This window comes from Podarcis liolepis (assembly GCF_965112155.1).
Source record: "Podarcis liolepis genome assembly, chromosome: 7".
Lineage (NCBI taxonomy): Eukaryota > Metazoa > Chordata > Lepidosauria > Squamata > Lacertidae > Podarcis > Podarcis liolepis.
In genome coordinates, this window is record NC_139561.1 from 41,552,628 (window position 1) to 41,568,067 (window position 15,440).

Genomic DNA, 15,440 nt, shown 5'->3' on the forward strand with positions numbered 1-15,440 from the left:
GTTTCAGGCAGGATACACTCTTAGCCCCACTTGGAGATGCCAGGGATTGAACCTGGGACCTTCTGCATGCAAAGCAGATGCTCTGCCACTGAGCTATGGTCCTCCCCAAAGCCTCTGCACATTTATTGGGGAATGAATCCTACTGAAAACAATGTGATACATTTACTTGTCAGCTGCCATGCATAGGTTCTTGGCCTTCTGAGCATGTTGTCATCATCAAATACACACACATCCCACCCTGCATAGGAAGTAATGGTCAAAAACGACAAAATGAATAATTAAGCCTTGTTTTGACAAAATATTTTATTGAATATAGGTTTTTGTTTCATAATGAAAATTCAAAAAATAGGCTTTTTATGACAAAAAAAATCATAAAGATATTTTATGACTAATATACAAAAGAGAGCCTTGTTTATTTATAGCAAGAATAAAAGATTGTCTATGATGTAACTTTAGATTTTTTTAAAAAATAATATTATTATTAAAAGCTAGGAGAAAGTGTTAATTCATATTTCTGGAGGGTTTCCCTAGCTTTCCTTTAAGCAGGGCTTCAGGTGGGGGTTCTTTAGAGTGATCAGTTGTTTTGTTTGTGACTCTAACGAGGTCCAGTTTGAGATGCAGACAGCTCACCCCCCGCCCCCCAAAAAGCACCATGTGCTATGTTTTCTGTCTAAACAAAGACACGCTATTGAAAAGCAAACCGTCTGAAATGACCCCCACCTAGAGCTGCGCGCCTGTGTGCGTGTGTGTGTGTGTGTAGGGGGGAAAGCCAATTCAGCATGGATTATTATTGTTATTATTATTATTATTTAGAAAACAGCTGTATTCGTATTCATTCAGAATTCTACGGCACTTTATTTCCCATTTCAGAAAACGTCGACGGTCACTTTGAACGAAACGATTAGGTGCCATTTCTTCGGAGGCCAGAGACTATCAAATCAGACATGCAAAAACGACTGGAATAAAAGAATGAGAGAGGCACAGAACCGGGGAGGGAAAGAGATGAAGAGAAAACTGAAATTCCGCTGCCCAGAACGTGATTTGCATGTTCTGTTTACTCAGAAGTAAATCCCACGCAGCGTTTTCGTGAGATGGACTGCTGAGCCCGGTTTGCTTAAGGTCTCAGCCTCGCAACGCAATCCTAGGCACGCTTTAATCGAAAGGAAAGTTTCCCCAGGAAAGTGGGCACCGGGTCGTACCACCTAGCAAGTTCATACATTATCTATCAAACAAGCAAGTGGGTGGGTGGGTGCGTGGGGGACGCCCCAAGTCCAGGAATGAACTCATTCCCTTTGGAGGTGCGATCCGCAAAGCAGTTAAGCAAGCCGCGGCGCTTCCCGAAGATCGTCTTCGAGCTCGAAAGTGAAAATGACTCGAAGTGAAAGCAATCAGCTGAGCCGACTTCGAAGTAAAGGAGTAGCGTAACAGGCGTTTACATTCCAGAGATCAAGACAGACGATTTCCGCTGTTTTTTGGAGGGTGGGGAGGAAGACTTGAGAGGGCTGACCCGGGTTAGACACTGCATGTGAGAATCCCATCCCAGTCTCCCTCGGCAGGCATACCGAGCCACCCACCTGTCCGACGTCTCCTTGGTTTGCAGCGTCTTCGGAACCGACTCAGAAGCGAGCGGCCGTCGAGGGCGGGTTTACTGGAAGTGAAACACCGTCTCAGGGAAGCGGAGAGGCACGTAAGACAGGAAAGGGATTCCCAGCTGGTAAAATCTCCCTTGAATCTGGGAATCTAGCACCAGCGAAGCGTTGAAAGCCGTGCGCGTCTCGACGCCGGCGAGGAGGCAATCGCCGGCGAGGCCGTCCAGTTTGGAGATGCCTTTGGCCGGCCTGTGGAGGGCTTTCTTGGAGAGGATGCTGTCTATGCTGAAACTCTGAGGCTTAGCGGAACTCCTCGGGGCGTCGGGGTCCGCCGGGTTGGCTGCGGGTGCCCCTGAAGGTGCCGATTCCTGGGGGAACCTCGCCCCAGCATCCCCCAAGGCGCCCTCTCCCTCGACGAGCGCGTGATCCTTCAGGGAAGACTCGGGGCGCGCCGAGTGGCTCCTAATAGTCGCGCATCCGGACGGGGTCACCTGGAGGTGATGGCGGAGTCCGCTTGGGCCTGATCCAGGGCCGTTCCCTCCTCCTTTCTCCCCTCCCTTCGTGAGGTCCAGCCTGACCCTGGAGTCTTCATCCTTGCCCAAAGTTGGCGCCAGGTCTTCCTCGACGGCGGAGCTAGTGGTGAGGAGATGGTGGTGGTGATGGTAATGGCGGTGGCTCTCCCGAGACTTCTTGCCTTGCTCCTCAGGCGCCTCTGCACCACCACCAGAAGAGGCTTCTCCGTCCCTCTCCATCCCCTCGGCATCCTCTCCACCGACGGCGCTCCCCGCTGCTTTGGGCTTCCTCTTCCTCCGCCGGTAGTTCCCGTGCTCGAACATGTCGAGGCACCGGGGGTCCAGCGTCCAGTAGCTCCCTTTGCCCGGCCGCCCCTTCTCCCGGGGGACTTTGACGAAGCAGTCGTTGAGCGAGAGGTTGTGCCGGATGGAGTTCTGCCAGCCCTGCTTGTTGTCGTGGTAGAACGGGAATCTCTCCATGATGAACTGGTAGATCCCGTTGAGCGTCACCTTCTGCTCCGGCGCTTCCTTGATCGCCATGGCGATCAGCGCGATGTAGCTGTACGGAGGCTTCTGCGGAGGCTCCTGCCGCGACAGCACCCCCGTCGAGGCGAAGCCCAGAGCCCCGGGGAGCCCTCCCCGCTCTGTCCCGTACAGGTATACCATGGGGGAGCTGCCCAGGGCAGCGGGGAGGGAGCCTCTGTACAGCTGGCTCATGGCAGATCCGAAGTGACTCGGGCTTGCCAGGGCTAAGGGAAAGTGGGGCTCCCTCTAGGACTCCCCCAGATCTGCCTGCGCTGCGAGGATCGTGGTGGCGCCCGTCCCTGCTCGCCTCGCTTTGGGCTCTTCCCCTCCTGTCGCTGCTTCATAGCGCTTTTTTTCCCCCAAGGGGGGTGGATGGGGGAGAGAGAGAAAGGAGAAGAAGAAGGGGGGGCGGGAGGAAATGTGAAATAATTGTTGTAAGTTTGCGATTATATGTTGACTTAGCGCTGGAAAATAAATTGTCTCCGATAAACAGCCGTTTGTGCGCCCTCGGCCCACCCACATTAATTAGAACTCTGCGCGGCGACTGCAGCCGTTCCACGTGGCTCGGCCGTACCAGCCAATGGGTCTCCCCCGCGCTCCCTTCATTTGTTTATAGCATTAGTCTGTTGATAAGTCTGCCCACCCAAGACGAATCAAGCTGTGTTTATTTGGAAAAATTTCCGGGCACCCAATATATAAACGCACTGATCTGATGTTTGAAATCTCACGTCCACCCACCCCCACCCCACCCCGCTCCTTCCTCCCACCCACCCCAACCCCTGGAAGCACACACAAAAGCAAGAGATCTTATTCGCTGCTGCAGCTTAGAAGGGAAAAGACGGGGAGCCAGCGGGGAGCTCGTTATCCTGGCTTTCTGGCTCTCTTTCCATTCCGGGGATGGGGAAGGGCCGTGGCTCAGTGGCAGAGCATGTGCTCTGCATGCAGAAGGTCCCAGGCCCAATCTGCGGCGTCCCCAGGTAGGGCTGGGATTTCCCCTGCCAGAATTGCAGGAGAACTGCTGCCAGTCAGTGTAGACAATACTGGGCTAGATGGACCAACAATTTGACTCTGTATAAGGTAGCTTCCTGTACCTTCTTGCTATATTTCAGTGAGAGAGCATCTGGTCTGCATGCAGAAGGTCCCAGGTTCAGGCCCCAGCATCTTCAGGGAGCTCAGTGTAGACAATACTGGACTTGGTGGACCAATGGACTGACTCAGTAGAAGGTCGCTTTCTCTATCCCTATACTAAACTCCTATCTGTGGCCCTTCAAATGTTGTTGGAACTCCAACTCCCATCAGCCCCAGCCAGCATGGCCAACAGTTAGAGATAATGGGAATTGTAATCAGCAGCATCTGGAGGGCCACAGATTCTCCATCCCTACCCTACTACAAGGACAGGGCTATGTGTGCTGTGGCCCTCCAGATGTTGGGAGATTTCAGGAAAGAAATAGTTGTGGAATTGGGGACTCCAAGATAATGGTGGGAAGCTCCAGGGCACTTTAAAAGAGAGACAAATGCATGGGAGAAGCAATCAATGGCTACTAGTCATGTTGCATCTTGTGTACTTCTGAGCATCAGGTTCTGCAGATCAGGAGCAGAAGAAACCCATTGTGCTTGTCTACCACATCTGGGCTTTCCAGAGACATCTGCTGTCACTGTTGGAGCAGCTTGCTGGACTGGATGGGCCTGGCAACTGATTCAACAGGGCTCTTATTATCTTCTTATCTCTCTGGACTCCAGTGCCTTTCATTTTCAGCCAGCATGGTCAAAGATTGTGGGAACTGGCATCCATCAATATCTGGAAAACCACTGGTTGCCCACCCCAGCCCATCTGGATCAGCCCATCTGGATCAGGCCAGAACAGCTTTCTGTTTCAGCAGTGGGTTGCCAGATGCGTTTTTGAGAAGAAACCCACAAGCAGGGTACAAAAGCAACCCCCTCCCCCCGCGCCAATTTATTATGAGTCCTTGGTATATGGATTTCTTCCAATCCAATAACTGGTCTAATGAGATGTCCCTTTGGAGAATCTATTCTGGTAGCCAGCAGCAGCACATCTTCTGAATGAATTCCATAGCTTAATTCTGCCTGGTTTGTGAAGATGGACTTTCTTTTGTCCTGTAGTCAGTGCCACTGAACAATCCCAGCTCTGGAGTTACTCTTTTTGTAAACTGCTTTTATGCTTTACTACAATCAAGCAGTATATAAATCTTGTGAAATAAGAAAGGGAGAAAAACGATTCTACGGCCCTCTTTCCACACACCATGTAATTCTTTAAATGTTGTTTCATGTGCCTCCCTCCCACTAAAACCCAGCCCTACGCGTATTTATTGGGGGGGGATTCCACTGAATTCAGAGCAGCTTACTCCCCAATAACTGTGCATTGTATTGCAGCCTCGGGGCTCATTTATGCTTGCCCTGTATATCAATCAGATTGTATACCAATTAATTCTCCCAGGTCTGAGAGTGCTTGGAAAAACTTCCCAAAATTTATTAGAGAAGAAGGGAATGAGTATGTGCACGAAGGACCAAAGCCTCTACCATGACATATTCTTTCCCCTGCTATAAGTGACCCCAAGAAAGATGCTTGACAATGGAGGCTGGTTCATTAGGGCACATGGGGCACTGCTCCACCAATCTTGGTCTGCCCTTAGCTACACCCTCACTTCCTGCTTCTTTACAACCAGTCTAGGCTGTCAGCTTCCTACTTACTCTCTGTGTTGTCCCTTATAGAGAGCAGCAGCGATGATGGCAAAACTAAAATTAGTTGGCTGCACCTGTGATTGGCTCTGGCTCCACCTTCTGCTGGTCTCTTTGCCTTCTGCCCCACCAGTTCCAACAGACACCAGCCATCTCTGATGCCTAAGCCCCTCTCCCACAACTTATCCTATGTGCAACTGCAGTTAATACAAGAGATGACATGTGATGGTGTTGAACGTTTTGGTGCCTGTGGCAGAAACCCAACATGGGGACTGGAGAAAGTAAAGAACTTGACCATTTGCTGTCCTTTCATGATTCCACCCCCCCAGACCAGCTGCCTCTTGGCAGGTCCATCCACCCCTGGAGAGAACTCAGCAGAACAATCTCATGTGTGTGTTGCATCTCAGCCAATAGGTTACATTGACATCCGGAGCTGATTTAAAACTAAGCCAATTGAAGCCTTGTAGAAAAGAAAAAAAGAAAAACCAGGCTGCCTCTTGTGTCTGCTTTTCCTTAAATCAGCCTGTCAGTACCAATGTAAAACCTGTGTGGTATATGGCGCTTGTGAGTGTGCAATTTCTCTCCCACGCTCAACCTTGCACTGGCAGCATTCACACGTGTTGCAAAGAACACAAGAGAGTAAAGGCACCACAACACTTCTCCCTTTTTTTCTAGGGTTTCTTCTTCTTCTTTTACTTCCTAGTGTGAAAACAGGCTGGCATTTGGATTGTGTCAGCTGTAAACATTGCAAATGTAGGAAATAAAAGCATGAAAATAAACTTGTTTTAAACAAAATGTTCATTCTGGTAGCTCACAGATGGGGAACCTGCGGCCCTCCAGATGTTGCTGGACTCCTATCCTCCATGGCTCCCATCATAAAATATTGGGGGGTAAGCCCCCCCTTAATGGATCACATGACACAATGCACACACACCATTTGAATGGGAATGTGCATCGACTTTGTGGGGGCCTGCCCTCTTGAATATTTTATTGTGGGGGCCAAAGCCCCCACGACCCCTAGGAGTTGGCTCCTATGGCTCCTATCCTCCATTTGCCTTGCTGTCTGAGGCTGATGGGAGTTGAAGTCCAACAACATCTGGAAGGCCACAGTTCTGTGTGTTGGTTCTGCAACACGCCCTGTTGTCCATGTGGTCTGGTGACCAACCACAACAAACTGACAATAGAGAAACAAAACAAAAAAAATCCTTCCAGTAGTACCTTAGAGACCAAGTAAGTTTGTTATTGGTATGAGCTTTCATGTGCATGCACACTTCTTCAGATAGTCTCTCCTGATTTGTCTTGAGAAGTGAGCCTGCAATGCATTTGAAACCTCACATGAAGCAGCATGGGAAGGTGGCTCAAAGATCACGAGAAGAACAGGATTTTATGCATGTGGCAGGGCTGGCGTGGGTAAGCATTGACAGCCTGCTGATGAAACCCCCACTCCAACAGAGTGGGGAGGGCACTGCCAACTCCCAGAGCTGTCTACTGTTTGCTGTTGTTGACCTATCCTTTCCTGATGTGTGAGTAGTGACAGCAGCATGGAACAGCAGCCTTCAGCAGCCTTGCCCTCTCCCTCTGAGGTAGTGATGTGCATTAGACCCAGAGACAGAGGCAGTGGAGAATGGACTATTACAGTCAATGGTACACTGCTCCACCAACTTCCACCAGGTGTCACCTGTCTGCCTTCAAGCAACCAGCACTGGCTGTCAGCTTCTTCCTCAGTCCCTGCATTGCCCATGCAGAACTCAGCAGAGAGAAGAAGGTGGTGGGGGGACTAGAAAGAATTAGCTTCCCCTCTCATTGGCTCTGACTCTGCCTACTATGGACCTCCCCACCCTCTGCCCTATCAGTCCCAACGTCCAGCACCAACCACCACTGGACAGTGGGCAAGCAAGTTCAAACCAAAGTGATTAGGAGGAGTTGGGGCCATTTGGGGTGGAACCCTTGCCATGTCCAAGTCCCTGCCACACCCCACCACCACAAAAGCAAACCTAGAAAGAACCAGTACCATTTTGTTTGTGGGCAAAGAACATCAGTGCTGGAGCAAATCCATAAACATGGGTTTCTGTTTGAATGCACAATTATAAATCTTTCAGCGCAACTTGTTAAAAACACACATCGTCTCAAAAGTATCTTTTCAATATCCTTTATTTGCTTTGAAGAAGGAAAGCAGGCCAATTTACATGGGTGCTCTGGAAAAGAACAATATAACCAATCAGAACATGTACAAGCTCAGGAACACAGCCTTTCAATGTGCTGGTGTGCTTCAGGTTCTATAAAGAAAAGGATGTGTTAGGAAGCCATACTCCAGAGGTGACTAGCCCCCAATTTGAGGGCCTGATCTCCCACCACCATCACCAATCAATTTTGTATTTCCCTACCCCCAAGACCCCACTGGGTTTGGCTTAGGTTATTATATTATGGTTATGATTTTATGACCTCTGTTTTGAGGTCACACTGAAATGGCAATCCCCAAAACGTCACGAAGAGGGGAATACTTGGCAAAGTCCCAGGGGAGCCTGAGTCTCCGTGTGCTCAGGCCTGTTGCTTTATATTATGTACTTTCCTGTTTATAACAAAGAAAGGGATTTATAACAACTTTAGAAGTGCACACAGCTGCTTGGTGCTTACATTAGGCATTTGGGATGCTTGGGTTTTGTGTAAACGTTCAGTGGGCTTGATATTTATCTCTATTTTTATTTACTGGCGTCATGGGTTGCATCAAAGGTGGTTGCAATTCAGAAAAAAAGGTATGTGTGGGGGCAGAGTAAGTATGGCAAAATAGAGGATCCCGCACACTCACGCACATGCACACAAACTTTGCTTCCTTATGCCCTCCCCTTTTCTGTCCCACAAGCTCCACCCCCCTTTCCTGCAACTCAGATAAGGGGGTAAATTTATCACCCTGTGAACCATCTGTTTCCGTTTTCCAAAAAAAATCAAGTTACTAGTTCCTATCACTTTGGAAATTGGCTTGATTGAGAGTGCACGGGCAAAATCACACAGCTAAATCACACAATCTGAGATGGGGGAAAGGAGACTGGTTGAAGATATTTTCAGAGAAGAGGGGCAGCACTTCAGTGTTGGGCAGAGGTCTTCACTCTTTGCCTTGAATCAAGACATGTTCATATGTCCTTATACATAAATCACTACAAGTGGGGTTAAGCAAATCTAGGTGGTTTGCGGGGGGGGGGGGCGGGTATGATTGACTTAGCCATGATATCAAAATGGAACCTCCATATATAAGAGCAGCATGTAGCAACTATGAAAAGGCAAGTACTATGCTAGGGATTTATTACTGAAAATAATATTGTACTGCATTTTATATCAGGGTGGATGTGGGGGGTATTTTTCAGTCTGAGTTCTGTGTGGGGTGGGGTGGGGTGAGGGTGGGAAGCTATAGCTGAGGTGAATAGTGTGGAGAAAATGAATGTGGAAAGATTTTGTTTTTCCTTCTCAGTGCTAGAAATCATGGATGTCTACCTCCAGTGTGGGAGGCAGTGTGCTTCTGAATACCAGTTGCTAGGAATCCCAAGTGCAGAGAATGCTCTTGCTCTCAGATCCTGTTTGTGGGCATCCTATAAACATTTGCTTGGCCACTGTAAGAACAGGATGCTGGACTAGATGGGCCACTTGCCTGCTCCAGCAAGCTTGGACTTCTTATGAGTTGGAGGGTTCCTTGTAGACTTAGTCTACTGGTCCAACAAAATTCTGGTTGCTCCACAATGTGTGGATGGTCACTACTTTAGATAGCTTTCAATTGGAAGTGGATAAATTTGGAGAAGAGAGCTCTATCAATGACTGCTAGCTATGATATAGATGGAGTGTTGGTCTAGGCCGGACCAGGGTTCAAATCCACACTCAGCCGAGGAGCTCACAGGGTGACATAACATTGATCCATCACTGTGCCTCTCAACAGCGTTGTTTTGGGGACTGGTTGAGAAGGGGAAGGACCATGTATGCCACCTTGAGATCCTTGGAGGAAAAGGTGTGATATAAATGCAATAAGTAAATTCAATGTGTGTGTGTAAAAAAATAACAAAGTGCAGAACTTTATACGCCCAAATGGCACCATCCATATAAAGGAAGTATCAGAAAGCTTGGAAGAACTCCAGCATTTGCAGAAATATTTATGGGGCAAACCAAAAAGGGAAGGGCAAAGGTAGAGGAAAGAAAAGGTCACAGATGAGAGCTGGCAGGGCCTGTCGTTTTCTTTGGAGGCCAGGATTAAGAGCTAGCTTTGGATAGGGAGGAGATTCTGTATCAGTTCACAGTTTTTGCATTTTAGATACTTTGCTGCTGATTTTCCCCTCTTTTATTTTTTATGCTGCTGCTGCTGCTGCTGTTACAAGAATCTGCATTTTATTATGCATTCCCCATTATTATAATTGTATCTACATAACTGTTTTGATTTTTATCTTGTCTAGATGTTATTGTTATGTTATGTTATGTTTTGCTGTGTTGTGTTATGTTATGTTTTATGTTACATAATGTATATAAATGTATTTAGTTTTCCTATCATTTGAGAAACAGAAAGTGTGTGTTCATGAGATACACAAACACACACGCTTGAGACTGTGTGTGCAGGTACTTAATTATATGTTTATCAGCCCTGTCCTATGCACATTTACTTAGAAGAAAACTCATTAATTTCAATGGGTCTTACTCCCCATCTGATGTGCTATCAATGGGATTTACTCCCAAAGATCTGTGCATAGAATTGCAACTTGTATGTATGTGTTTACACACACAGAGAGAGAGAGAGCAGCAGCACATTTAATATTTGAGTATTCATTATGATTTATGTATGATGCAAGCTCTTATATTTGCGAATCCATTTACTTGCATCATTACTGAAATAGTTTTAAGCTTGAGAGGGGTGCTTTGAAAGCCGGGCCAAAGCTGTGAACATCAAAAGCTGATTGAAAGTCAAAACCCCTTGTGCTTTATTAAATATTTGAAGGATAAATAAAAACAGAATGACTACTAGATGGGTATGAAATAAATAATACCTATTAAGAACACAGGTAAACATACATCCATAATGTAACATGCCCGTTGCAGAGCTTGAACGTGAAGAGGGGAAACACGTGGTTTTAAGATCCAAATTCATGGAAGAAAAAAGGGAGAAGAAAAACATTCCACCCGCAGTGCCAAGCACACTTACCCGGAAATAAATTCTGTTAAAATAAATGGGGTTACTTTTTGAGGAAAGAATGCCAAAATTAAAAACCAGGAGAGAAAGAGTGGATCGAATGGGTGCGGTTGCCTCCTCTTCAGTCTTCCTGAAGCCACCAGATCCCGACTCCTGAACATATTAAGCAATTAAGTCCACTCAATGATTTCGGTGGGGTTTCCATGACTGAGGACCGGAGAGCATCTGCTGTGTAAGGACAATGGGCAGCCGGGGCGTGGGGCGAGGTTGATGAAAATAGAATCTTGACTCAGGAGCCAGTCGTTCGAAGTATCCCCGCCCGCTCCCCCCTGAACATCAATTCGGATCATAAAAGTGAGTGCGGATCAAAGTTCCGGGTGGTTCTGGCTCATCAGCTGGCTCCGGAGCTCAAATCGCGGGGAAACCGAAGTGAAGTCCCCAAGGAAGTTACCATCTCTCTCTCTTTTTTTCCTCTGCCTAACCCTTTCGTGGGAAAGACGGCTGGAATATCGGCGCGCTCTCCGCGACAAAAGGGTAGTGGGAGGATTTAAAAAGGGCCATAATAAATAATACTCCTTTAGAGCGCAGGGTAGTCGGATTTAGGAGCAGGTTTGCACGCGACTCCAGAAAGAACTGACGCTGGCCACGTTTGTAAGGGTGGGGTGGATGGGACACTTAAAAAGGAAAAAAAAATGCGGCAGTTTCCTAGAATGAGGAGAAATACGGTAACACACTAGAGACGCTCAGGCCACCAATCAAAGGCCCCCGAGCTTGTGATTGGCTAATTTAATGTCTCTTCTCCATTGCCGAAAATGAATGAAATTGACTAGAACGCCTCGTGGCTGGAGAGAGAGGGAATTTACATTTATTTAAAAAAACACAATAAGAAGAAAGGCGTGGGTAAATGGTTTCTGAGCATATGCAAAGAGCTTTCCCTTTGAGCATCAGTAGCAGCCACCGCACTTAGGAGCAAAAAGAGTTTCCAAAGCTTCCACTGAAGCCGGCTTCATTCCTTGGAAATGATCAGAGGGCAGAGAAATAGGAAAAGGTCGTCGCTCGACGGTCAGTCACTTGCTTTGCACGCAAAAGTTCCCAGGTTAAATCCCTGATATATCCAGTTAAGAAAGGATCAGGTAGACGCATGGGCGTAGCCAGCCAAAGTTGTGAGCTTTTCTTGGGAAATCAGGGGTAATACCCCATAAATGGGGGGGGAGGCTTCTGCTGGGGGGGGGACAGAACCTTAGATAATTGAGTACTTTGAATGCTTTACAATAATATTTGTGGATCTAGGGGGGCGGCTGCCCCCCCCCTTGGCTACGCCCACGGGTAGACGACGATATGGGAAATAGCTACGGGGGTGAAGCTAGCCGGTTTTTTGCTGCGGGCCTCCAGGGGCGTCCCAATGCGTGTCACTTAGGCTCCCAGTCTGTGTTGGTATGCCCGCAGATGTGAGTGGAGGGATGCCAAGCTGAATCTTTGACCCGGGTGAAATAAAGCCTAGTTTTGCCCCTGCCCTCTGGCTGATACCTGGGAGGAGGGTTGTGAGTTGGATGGAGTTGGACATTAAAGTTTTACTGAGTCAAAGCACTGGTCCATCTAGCTCACTGGCCTATACAGAGAGCCGCACTATTAGGATTCAAGCAGCGGGAGATTGAACCCCAAAACTTCTGCATGCAAAGCAGATGCTCTACCACTGAACTACTGCCCTTCCACTTCACTTAATGAATGGAAATGTTTTGGAGAGCCCCATAGCAGCCAAGTCACTGAGGGGTCTTCGCCCCCCCCAAAAAAAAAATATTTGAGAAAATCAGTCACCCCCTAAGTTCATGGGCATTGCCATTCAAATTGTGTTTGTACCATGTCATGTGATCTATTATGTGGGGCGGGGCTTACCTGGGCCCCCCAATAGTTTATTCAAGTTGCCACCCCTGGAGAGCCCAAAGAAACTTCCCCTAGACCAGCCTGCTGTCCTCTGCCAGGAGTACAGCCTTACCACTTTCCATTCAGTTTCTCCCAGAGAGGAGGATAATTCTATAGTGGGGGTGCACAGATAGGTAGTCTTAATTACAAAGAAGTGTATAATGAATTTCATTGCTCCAATACCTTTTATTTCCAGCTAGCAAGAGTTCGAGAAACACTGTGCTTCTCATTAACTGTATTAATTGAATTATTACTTTTATTTAATATATTTTTGATTGATTTTCCAATATCATTCCAATAGCAGCCTCATTATGACAATACCAATTGTGCCCAATTAATACAATTATTAATGCCAGTTATTCAAATGTCAAATGATACGATTTAATTAAACTGGCCCCCTCACATGCTAGAGGGGGCTAGTTTAATCTAACTGAATTAATATTAGTACTAGTTTGGCACCATCCACACTTTGGAACTCCCTGCCTATTGATATCATGCAGATGCCTTTACTGCACTCTTTTCGGTGCCTGCTAAAAACATCTCCATTTAGGCAAGCCTGCCCAGATATGTAGAAAGTTTATGTATATTTTCATCTGTTCTAAACTTGTAATTGATTTTAATTTTTAAAAATGTTTTAAATAGTTGTTTTCAACTGTTTTTCCTGTTAATTAAAAAAAAGCAGATTGCTTTGAGAGGTTTTTTTACTAAAAAATCAAGTGGTATAGGATTGTTATGAAATCAGTTAAAATCAATTAATATATTACTATCATATCATAATCAGCAATAATTCAAGATTGTAGTGCTCCTGTACAAAGCCCTAAATGGCACAGGGACCAAGTACTTGCAGGTTCACCTCCCCCAATTCCTGCCTGCCAGTGCTTTGAGATCTGCAGCAAAGTCCTCTTCAGCACAGCCAGTGAGTATGGCTTGGGACAGGTCCTTCTCCATGGTGGCACCGTTTCTGGAACTGCCTCCTGGGGAAGCGCACCTGCTTCCTACATTGTACACATTTATTTGTGAGCTAAAGACATGTTTTTCTTGCGGGCTTTTGAAACACAAATGTTTGTAGCATGAGTTGCTAACCTTTTGCCCTCCATATGTTTTCCTGAACTACAAGTCCCATCATCCCTCACTACTGGCCATAGGAGTCAATTTATAGGGAATGAAGGCCTCGCCCCCCCTAAAATATTTGAGGGGGCCATGCCCCCCAAAGTTGCTGGGCATTGCCACTCAAATGGTGTGAGTGCACTGCATCATGTGATGGATTGTGTGGGGTGGGGAGAAGAAGAAGAAGAGGAGGAGGAGGAGGAGTTTGGATTTAATATCCCACTTTATCACTACCCTAAGGAGTCTCAAAGCAGCTAACAATCTCCGTTCCCTTCCTCCCCCACAACAAACACTCTGTGAGGTGAGTGAGGCTGAGAGACTTCAGAGAAGTGTGACTAGCCCAAGGTCACCCAGCAGCTGCATGTGGAAGAGTGGGGAATCGAACCCAGTTCACCAGATTACGAGTCCACCGCTCTTAAGTTCGCACCTCTGATACTGCCGGGGCCTGATAGCAATTGGAATCCAGCAAAATCTGGAGGACTACTAGCCCCCCCCCCAGCTCACCCCCAGTATATTGCAGTCTTGACATTACAGTCGTACCTTGGTTCTCAAACAGAATCCATTCCAGAAGTCCGTTTGACTTCTGAAAACTTTCGGAAACCAAGGCGCTGCTTCGGATTGGCTGCAGGAGCTTCCTGCACTCAATCAGAAGCTACAGAAGCCACGTTGGACATTTGGCTGCCCAAAAAAGTTCGCACACCAGAACACTTCTGGGTTTGCGGCGTTCGCGAGCCAAAATTTTTGAGTCACAAGGCGCTTAAGAACCAAGGTACGACTGGACTTGGATTTAGTGTTGAATAATGTGTTTTCAGAAATGATGTATAGATTGTGTTTTGATGTCATTTCATCACTCTGAACTCCCATGAGAGAAAGTGGGGGGTATAAAAATGAAACAAATAAATAGCAAGAACCTGGAGTGTACGAGCAGAATAAAATAGTATGGCATTTTGAGCCTTCAAAAAATGCTCGAATTGCCCATCATCTTTTTAATGTGGCTTCTAATCATCATAAAATTAACATGAAATTAGTACATATGTATTTGGCACCTTTCCCTTCAAGGAACTCGAGGCAGCTGGCATTTTTCTCCTCACACCAACCCTGTGAGGTAGGTGAAAGAAAAAGAGGGAGGGAGAGAGAAGAGGAAGTAACTGGTCCAATGTTGCCCAGTGGCTTTCATGGCTAAGTGTGGAGCTCAGCTGAACCTCCCTCAATGGGCATCCTTAACTGCTACACCACACTGGTGGTGTGAGAGAGCTGATATAGCTCGGTGGCTCAGAAACCTGAGCTATAAATTCCCTGGTTTAAAGGCTGCCTTAGCCACAAAATAGGCAAACCACCTTCTCACAGCCTCAGTCCTCTCCCACATCTTCAATATAGGGGTGAATAGTAACATAGGACTTGCCGATCAGAAGGTTGGTGGTTCGAATCCCCGTGATGGGGTGAGCTCCTGTTGCTCAATGCCTGCTCCTGCCAACCTAGCAGTTCGAAAGCACACCAAAATGTGCAAGTAGATGAATAGGTACCGCTCCAGCGGGAAGGTAAATGGCATTTCCGTGAGCTGCTCTGGTTGCATCAGAAGCGGCTTAGTCATGCTGGCCACACGACCCAGAAGCTGTACGCCGGCTCCCTCGGCCAATAAAGTTAGATGAGCGCCGCAACCCCAGAGTCGGTCATGACTGGACCTAAATGGTCAGGGGTCCCTTTACCTTTACCTTTACCTTTACATGCATGTGAAGAACTTTAGAGCAGGGGGTGGGCAGACATCAAGTTTATCTTATATGCTTTGGGGCTGCTTTGTTACTAAAAATCCAATATCTGCACACGGGAACCATGTGCAAAAGACATATATTTAGATTTGGTTTTTTTAAGAGAGGGTCCTTCTGAGCACATTCTGAACCCCAGGAATTTGTTTATCAGGACTGAGTTGAGTGC

The 15,440-nt window shown here is 47.1% G+C and overlaps 1 protein-coding gene across 1 annotated transcript in view; it reads right to left on the bottom strand.

Annotated features, from left to right (window-relative positions):
• Positions 1-1,215: 1,215 nt before the first annotated feature.
• The window catches only part of FOXL1 (forkhead box L1), a 31,905-nt gene continuing 17,680 nt past the window's right edge, over positions 1,216-15,440 (bottom strand). The window contains exon 2 of the mRNA XM_083513778.1: positions 1,216-2,974. Coding sequence (XP_083369904.1) covers positions 1,646-2,818 — 1,173 coding nt within the window. The 5' untranslated portion in view covers positions 2,819-2,974 and the 3' untranslated portion in view covers positions 1,216-1,645. The remainder of the gene's footprint in view (positions 2,975-15,440) is intronic.